Genomic DNA, 9,492 nt, shown 5'->3' on the forward strand with positions numbered 1-9,492 from the left:
ATCCTCCACAGCCACAGACCCTGGGGAGGGGCTTGTCAGGTGCAATGATGCTGGTCCAGATGGCTATGCCCTGACCAGAATGGCCAGTGAGGAGTCACCCAGGACCACTGCACATCTGCTCGCCCTGCAGAGCAGCACCGCCAGCCTGGGGGCCCTGCAGGGAGCAGAGGGCAGAGGTGCAGGAATGGCTGGCTGGGCCAGCACGGACACACTGACAAGGGGAAAGGCTCTCTGAGGAGCAGGGATGTCTACGGAGAAGAGCAAAAGAGCAACTGTGTGCTTGTGGGGGGGAATAAATGAAAACCTGTTTCCATGTGTGTCAGCTCCAGGCAGGCTGCTCTGTCACTGGAGCTGCCCGAGGAGCCCCAGGGCCAGGACTCTTGTGCTGTGCTGGGGAGAGGGGCTGCCCAGAGGGGCTGCAGGCAGCCAGGGTGAAGGATCTCTGGTCATGAGAGCAGTGGAGACATGGAGTGCCTGGCCTCCATTTCCTTGTGCCATTGCTGGTCCCCAGGTGTGGGGCTGATGGGGAGGCTGACACCCCTCTCTGCCCCCCAGCAGCTGCTGTGCCCTGCAGAGGGGCTGGGGCTGTGGGGTGAGTGCCCAGAGCTCTGCATCCCCCTGCCACAGGCACTGCTGTGGGGGCCACCCCAGCCTGGTCTGCTGTGCTGGGTGGGCTGGGGAGAGGGCAGGGGAGGTGGGGAGAGCTGGGGAGGGGCTGGTCTGGTCTGGAAAGGACCCGGGAGAGGACAAATGCCAGCAGGCAGCTCCTGCGTGTGAAGGGCAGTGTGGGAGCACGCAGCCATGTGCTTGCAGGCAAATGCAGGTCTGCTGGGAAAGGCAGCAGGACATGGCGGGTGCAGGAGAGAAGAGCCCAGGTTGTTCCCTGTGTTGCATGGACACAGTGGGGAAGCTGCCCCAGGGCCATCGTCCCAGAGCAGCCCCTCACATCACCCCTTTCCAGCACTGGCTGCTCACCCAGCTGTGGGGTGGTCCCTGGCCAGCTCCATCCTCCTGCAGGTCTCCGTATCCCGATGGAGGGGAAAAGACCAGCCTTGCATGGGCTCTCCTCTGCACCAGAAACCCGCAGATCCTGGATCATGGCTGTCGGCTAATACCAACGTTGGGCACAGCCTGGGCTGGGTGGGGGCTGGGCACTTGGACCTCTCAGACTCTGGGGGATCATTTAGGAGTCATTTAATAATACCCCAGCCCTTTCCATGTCTGAGGTCTCTGGTGGCCACTGCAAGCAAGCTCCGACTTTCCTCACTCCATCCCTGCATGCATGGACAAGGTCTCGATGCTCCCCCTGGGCAGCCCGTGCCCCTTCCACCCTCTGTGCACTTCCACCCCAGCACCCTGAGCACTGGTGCTGCTGCCAGGGCAGAGGTGGAGGATCCCCCGGAGCGGCTCCTCAGGGAGCTCCCCAGGGAAACGCTGTGCCCAGCCCCAGCCCCAGCCTCAGCCCCAGCGTGGCAGAGGGGAGCTGCCCTCTCCCAACCCACCCTGGCAGTGCCAGCCCCACCTCCAGTGCAGCTCTGGCAGGAGCTGGAGCTGCCTTGGCCCCAGGGTGGTCTGGCAGCAGGAGGGTTTGACATGGGCAGAGCAGCAGCAGTGCCGGGAGCAGGGGAGGAGCAGGGAACTTGGGGCAAAGACCCCTGCCCTCGGCTGCACGGCCGGGGCACTGAACAGGCTATGCCTTCGTGGCTGATCAGGCTCCAGGTCGGGGGTGAATGCCCACTTGAGGGTAGGAGCACTGGGATTTTCATGGTCTTCAGTGCAGCTGTGACCATGGTGAAGGCAAGTGGGCAGAGCAAGGCTCCAGCAGCTGCAAAGGCTGGGGGTGGAAAAGTCAGCGTGGGGCTGGTGAAGGCCCTCCCTCTCCTCCCCACAGGGAAGAGAGGCCCTGGACAATGCTGGACTCCACTTTGGCTGATGGGAGTGAAGCACAGGGAGGGTGGGAGAGGCAGATGGAGCCTTTCGGGCTGCATGAGGGAGTTTTCCAAAGGCCAGGGCTGAGCCAGGCACCTTTGAATCTTCCTCCAGATGCTCTCCCAGCCAGGCTCATTCTGTTTTGCCTCAGGTGCTCTCAGCCCCCTGCCAGCCACACCAGAGTAGAGGCTGAGAATTCATGCAATTGCAGAGTAGTTTTGGTGGGAAGGGACCTCTGGAGGTCTCCAGTCCAACCTCCCACACAAAGCAGGGCTGGTTGGAGCCCTGCAGTCCCATCTGGCCATCACTGGACTCTGCCTGACCCTGGTTACGATCCCAAGACTTGCTCTGCTCCTCTTGTCTGGGCACTGTGGGACAGCACCTCTCATCAGTGGGTCCCTGCTCTGCCTTCCTTGCTGACACCTTTAGCTCCCAACTCCCCTTCTGGTAGGGGGCATCCCTCCTCTTCCTGCCTCTGACCATATACTCTTTGTAGCAGGAACCTTGTCATAAATGGTGCATAAAGAGTCAATCTGTGACACAGAAAGACCTGTTGTCATAACTGGGCATCACAAAATCAGACCCCAAGTGACTACTTTCACTTCTTCATGCAGCTAAGACTCTGCACACAATGTAACCTGGGTAGAGGGTCAAAATCTGAAGCTCTCCTCACGCCTTTAAATTGGCTGTCAGGAAGGAGTTCCTGCTATGGACATAGGGTCCCCTTTTGTACTTACAGTGTTCTTTGGGATCTCAGCTTCCCTTGCCAAGGCTTTCTTGACTGTAGTCGGAGGCAGGTCCGAGACAGAGATGGGATGTCAGGTCAGCAGGACGGGGACAGGGTCAGGTTAGGAACCGAGAGGTGCAGGGCCAAGGACAGGCATGTCCACAGCGTAGCTCAGGCCAAGCCCAAGGACAAGGGCAGCAGCTCCCTGGCAAGGAGACGAGGCCCCACAATGACACCGATCACTCTCTGTCTCCCCTGCTCTTGTGCCCAGCAGATCCCCCTCCCTCTCTGCCTGCAGCCCCTCCATGCCCACCCCGCTGCCCAGCACAGCACCAGAGCCCTGGCCCTGCAGCCCCTCAGGCAGATCCTGCTGCCCCAGGGACAGAGCAGCCTGCCCCAAGCTGGTGCACAGAGAAACCTGTTTCTCCTTCTCGTTTCCTATCTCTGGATGCTGCCCTGCTCCTCTCCTGGGACATCCCTGCTCCCCAGAGAGCCTTTCCCCAGGTCAGTGTCTCCATGGTGGCCTGGCTCTTCCTGCACCTCTGCCCTGTGCTCCCTACAGGGCTGCAGGCTGGTGGTGCTGCTCTGCAGAGCAAGCGGCTGTGGGGCCACAGGGTGACTTCTGGCTCAGCTCTGGCCATGCTGGTCAGGGCAGGAAGCAGACCCAGCTGGACAGGGATCACTGATACTTCTGGTGCATGTCTGTGCTCATGGATGGTGCTCAGAGTGACTCCAGGGCATTTGCAATTGCAGATGACTTTGGGGGGGCACTAGCTCCAGTCTGTGGTGTTTCACTGAGGGTGCAGGAATCACTCTCCAGTGCCCCTTCCCTGGGACTCCTGGGTCCCCACTGCCTCTCTGGGGATTGCAGAGCCCTCGTTTCCCCATGCATACCTGGATTTAGTGCTCTACCTTCTGGTTACTGCACCATGGACCATCCCGCACTTTGTGAGGCTCCACTAACTGCCCTCCCCCAGGTACACGCTGACCCTGGAGATCCCCTGAGCTCTCCTGGGGGTTCAGATTCCCCTCCAGAAGGATGGGCATCTCTCATCAGCGCTGTCACCTGTAGGAAAGTTCTGGGCAGGCAATTCAGACACCATTCCCCAACTCCACTGGTCACTCACAGATGAACCCTGAATCCAGCCCTCAGTCCCTAACAGATCAGCCAGGGACTCTGAGCTCTTCTCCTGGCTCCCATGGAGTTCACAAGCAGAAGAACAGGCCCTTTTGTGGTGCAACCCCTTGGGCATATTTTTGACTCCTTCTTCTGAAGAAAGGCCAGACTTCAGGCACGTCACAGGGGAGATGCTCTTTTATTACAGAAATGTTATTCTGGAGGCCACGTCTGGCATAAGGGTGCCCATTGCCTGCTCCTGCCTGTACTTACAGGACACATGCATGTGGATACACAACCCAACCACCACCAGGTTATGAGAACTCCTGGGCCATATGCACACATGAGAGCACAGCAGGACAGTGTGGAAATGAGGAGAAGAAACCTTGAAAAGAGAAAGTCCTGCTGCTGTGTTGATGTATCTCTAGGAAAGCTGCAGCCCCCACACAAAGGCTGCAGCAAGGAAATGCCTGCTGTGGCAGAGGGGAAGGTACTTAGGAGTGGAAGGTCTGTCCCCACAAGCTGTTGCATGACTCTCCTCCCCTTCACTCCTGCTCTGCTTTGAGTGTTGGAGCTTTGTAGAGGAAAGGGACCAGCCTGCAGTGACAGCCGGCTGCCACCCTTGCAGGAGAGGGGTGTGAGATCACACCCTGACTGTGCTCAGAGGAGCTGAGCTCTCCTAATGGACATGGGAGCCATGGTCTGCCCCTGCCAGTACTCACCGGAGCCTGACTCTGTGCCCCTGAGCTCCCTTGGTGTCAGTGCCAAAAGAGACACTGCAAAGGGAAACTCTCCCCATTGCCCTGGGGGCATCCAAGGGAGCTCAGACTAGCAGGCGCTGAGGTTCCCCCTTCTCTGCTGATGAAGGGGGAAGCCTGGCTTCCTGCTTCAACATGGTCTCTGGGCCAGATTTGGGAGAGGGTTTACTGAGGAGAAGCAGGAAGAACCCAACTGTTTTCCTTCCAAAATGAGTATAATATAGAAAAGTAAGACAAAAAGAAATGAACAATTCATAGCCTTGCACAAAAATACCCTGGGAATGATGAGATGATGCATACGGGATAGTTATTGGTGCTGACATTGTACCAGCTGAATCATTTTCCTTAGTGCATCCTTGAGCTCCTTGTTCCTCATGCTGTAGATGAGGGGGTTCACTGTTGGAGGCACCATCGAATACAGAACAGTCACCACCAGTTCCAGAGCTGGCGAGGAGATGGAGGGGGGCTTCAGGTAGGCAAATGTGAGAGTGCCGACAAACAGGGAGACCACGGCCAGGTGCGGGAGGCACATGGAAAAGGCTTTGTGCCGGCCCTGCTCAGAGGGGATCCTCAGCACAACTGTGAAGATCTGCACGTAGGACACCACAATGAAAACGAAACACCCAAAAATTAAAAAAACACTAACCACAATAAGTCCAACTTCCCTGAGGTAGGCGTCTGCACAGGAGAGCTTGAGGATCTGGGGGATTTCACAGAAGAACTGGTCCACTGTGTTGCCTTGGCAGAGTGGTATTGAAAATGTGTTAGCAGTGTGCAGGAGAGCATAGAGAAAACCAGTGCCCCAGGCAGCTGCTGCCATTTTGACACAAGCTCTGCTGCCCATGAGGGTCCCATAGTGCAGGGGTCTGCAGATGGCAACAAAGCGGTCATAGGCCATGACTGTGAGGAGAGAATACTCTGCCGAAAACAAGACAACAACCAGGAAGACCTGGGCAGCACATCCTGAGTAGGAAATGGCCCTGGTGTCCCACAGGGAATTGGCCATGGATTTAGGGACAGTGGTGGAGATGGAGCCCATGTCGAGGATGGAGAGGTTGAGGAGGAAGAAGTACATGGGGGTGTGGAGATGGTGGTCGCAGGCTATGGCTGTGATGATGAGACCATTGCCTAGGAGGGCAGCCAGGTAGACACCAAGGAAGAGCGAGAAGTGCAAGAGCTGCAGCTCCCGTGAGTCCGCAAATGCCCGGAGGAGGAACTCATTGAAGGAGCTGCTGTTGGACATTTGCTCCTTTAGGGCACAGGGGGATTTTCTGAGGAAGAAGAGACATTGACAAGTTAGGACTGGCTTCTCTGACCAAAGCTTTCTCATATAACCCTCCCAAGCACACACACATTACCTTTCCCCATCTCAGCAGCACCATCCTTGACCTCCATGGCTTGAGCCCTGGTTTGTGCTGGCTGGGTTTGCCATGAGGGACAGTGGCCTCTGCCCATGGGCTCCAGAGGAGTCAGCCCCGACCTACGGCACTGCGTACATGGGAACAGCAGTGAGCAAGATTTATATTCCCAGTTCCACTCAGATTTAATCCACTCATAACGTTGAAGGAATTTCAGCATCTTCACTCCCAGTTCCAAATAATGTGTGTTCAGGAATAGTTTAAGGCTTATTGTGGGTTTTTTTTAAGCTGACCCTGTTACACCGGAGGAGAATTCTTAGAGGTAGAAATTGCTGCTGCACTCAGAGGGACCAGCTGTGATTCTGGAGAGGCAAAAGCTTTCACTCTGGCTTCAGTGCAGAGGCAGGAGAGCTGGTCTGTCCACCTGCCTTGTTCCCAGCTGCCCTGTGCTCCCACCTCGGAGGTGGAGGACAGGTGCACTCGTGTTACCCGAAAAAGAAACGACACCGCAGAGAGCAGAGAAATCCACTTCCAAAGTGCCCATCAGCACTCTTCCTGAGGGTGTGTGAGGCAGGTCTCAGCCCTCCCCTTCCAGCCAGCAACACATCAGGCTCCTTCCAGCTGCCCACATCCAGACTCCCAGCAGCATGTCCATGGCCTCAGTATCTAGGTGGCTTCTCCCTGGGGCACCTAGATAACACCCAGCTGCAATGGGAGAGCTGGGCCCTTCTGGAGGGCAGCTGCAGCCCAGCCAGACACCCCAGGGAAATGGCAGAATGTCCTAAGGATGGGGTGTCCTGACGAGAGAGTTGACTCATTCCCAGCCCCCCACACTACACTGCCCAGAGCCCCACAGCTAGAGGGGCACTTGGGCACCTCACTGTCAAGGACACGTCTGCATGGCAGGACCTGCAGGGTCAGTGTTGTCTGAGCTGCATCAGAAACCCCCCTGCCCAGAGAGTCCAAGGGGAAGGACAAGGGCAGCATGGGCAGCTGGGAAACATGGAGCAATACCATGACATTTGTGCCCAGGGAGGCAGGGACAGGCAGGCACAGAGGGGCACTCAGCAGTGTCTCCTCTCTGGATGTCCAGCTGCCGAGGAAACAACCCCTGCCCTGGACCCCACAGCCTTGAGAGCAGAGGGCTGTGCTGGCTGGCAGAGGAGAGGAGGTGCTGGAGTTTGTGGTTTCCTCTCACACTTTGAGCATGACTCTGCTGCCTGGAGCCGTCCCTGCAGGGAGCTGTTTCTCTGTCCCCACGTCTCTCCCCTGTCAGTGCTCACAGACCCCATCCCACCCGCTGGGTGCTCAGCTCTGCCCTGCAGCAACCTCCCGGGGGCAGGACACTGCCCAGGGCACCTCCGTGGTTGCAGGTGCTCCGGAGCAGGGGAGACAAACCTTGCTGAGGCTGGAAAGGTGCTGCTGGCTCTGTCTGTAGGCTTCAGGGTGGAGGAAGGCATTTGCTGAGTGCCTCCCAGAGCTGCTCCTCTCTCAGTGTCACTGTTTTGGAGCCTCTGTCCCCTGTCTAAAACTGTCAGATCCAATCTCATTTCACCCCACCCAAAGAGAATAAAACTGAAAGCACAGACTCATGACAGCTCCTTCCCTTTCATGTATCCCCTGCCTTGACCTTCCTTTTGGAACGTCCCCTCCAGAAATGTCCTGAGAGTGAGCTGGAGCTGAGAGCAGCCGTGACCCACACAGCACCCTCTTGACAGGACCTGCCCTGCTGGGCATCTCTCCTCCCACCCAGAGCTTCTCCCCCTGTGCTGTGGGGAGCTCCCCAGACAGGCTGAGTGCTGACCCTCGCAGGTGGCAGAGACACTGCTCCAGGCACACAGCACCGTGGGGCGCAGGGACACTGCTGTGAGTTACAGCCTTTTGCAGAGCTGTGTGCGTACCCCAGCTCCACAGCCCTGCAGCGTCCCTGCGAGAAGATAACAGGATGCCCTGTCCCTGTGACGGTGTGGCAGGGAATCCCTGCTCTGAAGCATCTCCCCCTCTCCTGCAATGAAGAAACTGGGAGAGTGATCCTTAAAATCCAGTCGTGTGACTGGACAGGTTTCAAGACCTTGCCAGGAACCTCAGTAGCATTGCCCTCCAGCCAGAGACTTACCGTGTCAAGGGCTGTGAAGATTTCTCCCACAAGCAGCTCTCCTCTGTCTTCCCACTCCACACTGCCTTGCACTTCTCTCTGCCTTCTCTCAGCTCATGTCAGCAGCAGCAGGCAGTGCCCGCAGCCCTGCTGCTCTTGGCAGAGGAGCTGCTCCTGCACACAGCTGTGTCTGGGCAGTGCTGCCAGGTTGCCATGAGCTCCCTCCATCCCAGGAGCCTGGCCCCACTCAGGAGCAGAGGCCCAGCTGAAGCCATGAATGTCTCTGTCCCTTGTGCTCCCTCCTCCTGGGAAATGTTCACTGCAATAAACTAAAATAATCACTGATGGTCCCTCTCTACACAGTGCCGAGAGACTGATTCCAGCATTGCAATTTGTCTCATCAGAGGATGGTTATTTGCAAGAGGTGGAAATGTCCCACTCTGGAAGCCCCTATTCCTATCCCTTCACTAGGCAGGAACCTAAGCTGGGACAAGAAGGGAGTTCATTTACCCATGGTTCAGGTGTTAATTCAGATGAGTCAGTCTGGGCTTCTCAGGGTGGTTTAGAAGCCCCTGGGCTGGAGTGGGATTTAGATCCCTCCTGTGAGCTCCAAAAAAAACCACACAGGAAATGGGATTCCCTTTGCCAAAACTGAAGTGAGCACCACAGAGGTGTCTGCATAGGAGCTCCTTGTCTAAGCTCCCATTGTCATCACTGGAGATGGAGGGTGGGAGTCACCTGGGCACACACAAACACCTGGTGACAGCTGAAGAGACAGAGGTGGTCCAAAGCATGTGCCAGAGTCTGTTTGTTCTGACGGTGCAACTATGACACCTGCATCCTTCTGGAGCATGAGGTGGGGGCCAGGTGGGGAATTGCCTTGGCCATCTGAAACGAGCCTAGATGCCTACTGCAACTAGAGCTCCACTCACTAGCAAGCTGAGGCACAAGCAGATCCCAACATTGCAAACAGCTAATGCAATTCAGTGCAGACAGTAGATTCAGTGACACAAAGATAGGCCATAGGCAGGGCCATGTCCCATGCCTGGGGTGTCCAGCACAACCACAGGTCTCTAGCAAACTCAGCATGGGACCTACAGGAAAGCCATGTCCTTCTGGAATGGTTGCTGGGAAAGCACTCGCAGGGCCTCCCAGGTTTCCTACCTGTGCCCAAACAACTGAATCCCACCATTGCCTTTAGGCAAGGCCATCGTGTGCACATCCAACAATGTTGCATAGACAGAAGGCACATCACACCAAGGTCTCCACTGTAGTCCCTGCACTCTCAAACACTTCTAGTTTTTCTCTCCATGAACAACTTCTCACCCCTTCAGATGATATGAACAGGGACTGTGCTAGTGATATCCACAGGTTGGCTGGATCACAGGACATCCAGGTCCAGGGAATGTTTCAGTGACACCTTCTCCTTCCTGGAGATCGGTTCACCTCTGTCACAGGCCCAATGGTGCTGCAGAGTCAGCTCAGGCAGCCAGCCCCTTCCTGCCATT

General features: G+C 56.7%; 1 protein-coding gene across 1 annotated transcript; it reads right to left on the bottom strand.

The window, feature by feature from the left end:
• Positions 1–4,931: 4,931 nt before the first annotated feature.
• Positions 4,932–9,195, bottom strand: LOC135326210 (olfactory receptor 14A16-like; the record flags this gene model as incomplete). Its single annotated transcript, XM_064504060.1, has 3 exons — positions 9,149–9,195; positions 5,605–5,802; positions 4,932–5,397 (listed from the first exon to the last, which is right to left on the bottom strand). Coding segments are annotated over exons 1-3 (711 nt in total), but the record flags the coding sequence as incomplete, so codon positions are not given.
• Between the last annotated feature and the right edge of the window lie 297 nt (positions 9,196–9,492).

The sequence above is a fragment of the Dromaius novaehollandiae genome, unplaced genomic scaffold (assembly GCF_036370855.1).
Source record: "Dromaius novaehollandiae isolate bDroNov1 unplaced genomic scaffold, bDroNov1.hap1 HAP1_SCAFFOLD_37, whole genome shotgun sequence".
NCBI classification, from domain to species: Eukaryota; Metazoa; Chordata; class Aves; order Casuariiformes; family Dromaiidae; genus Dromaius; species Dromaius novaehollandiae.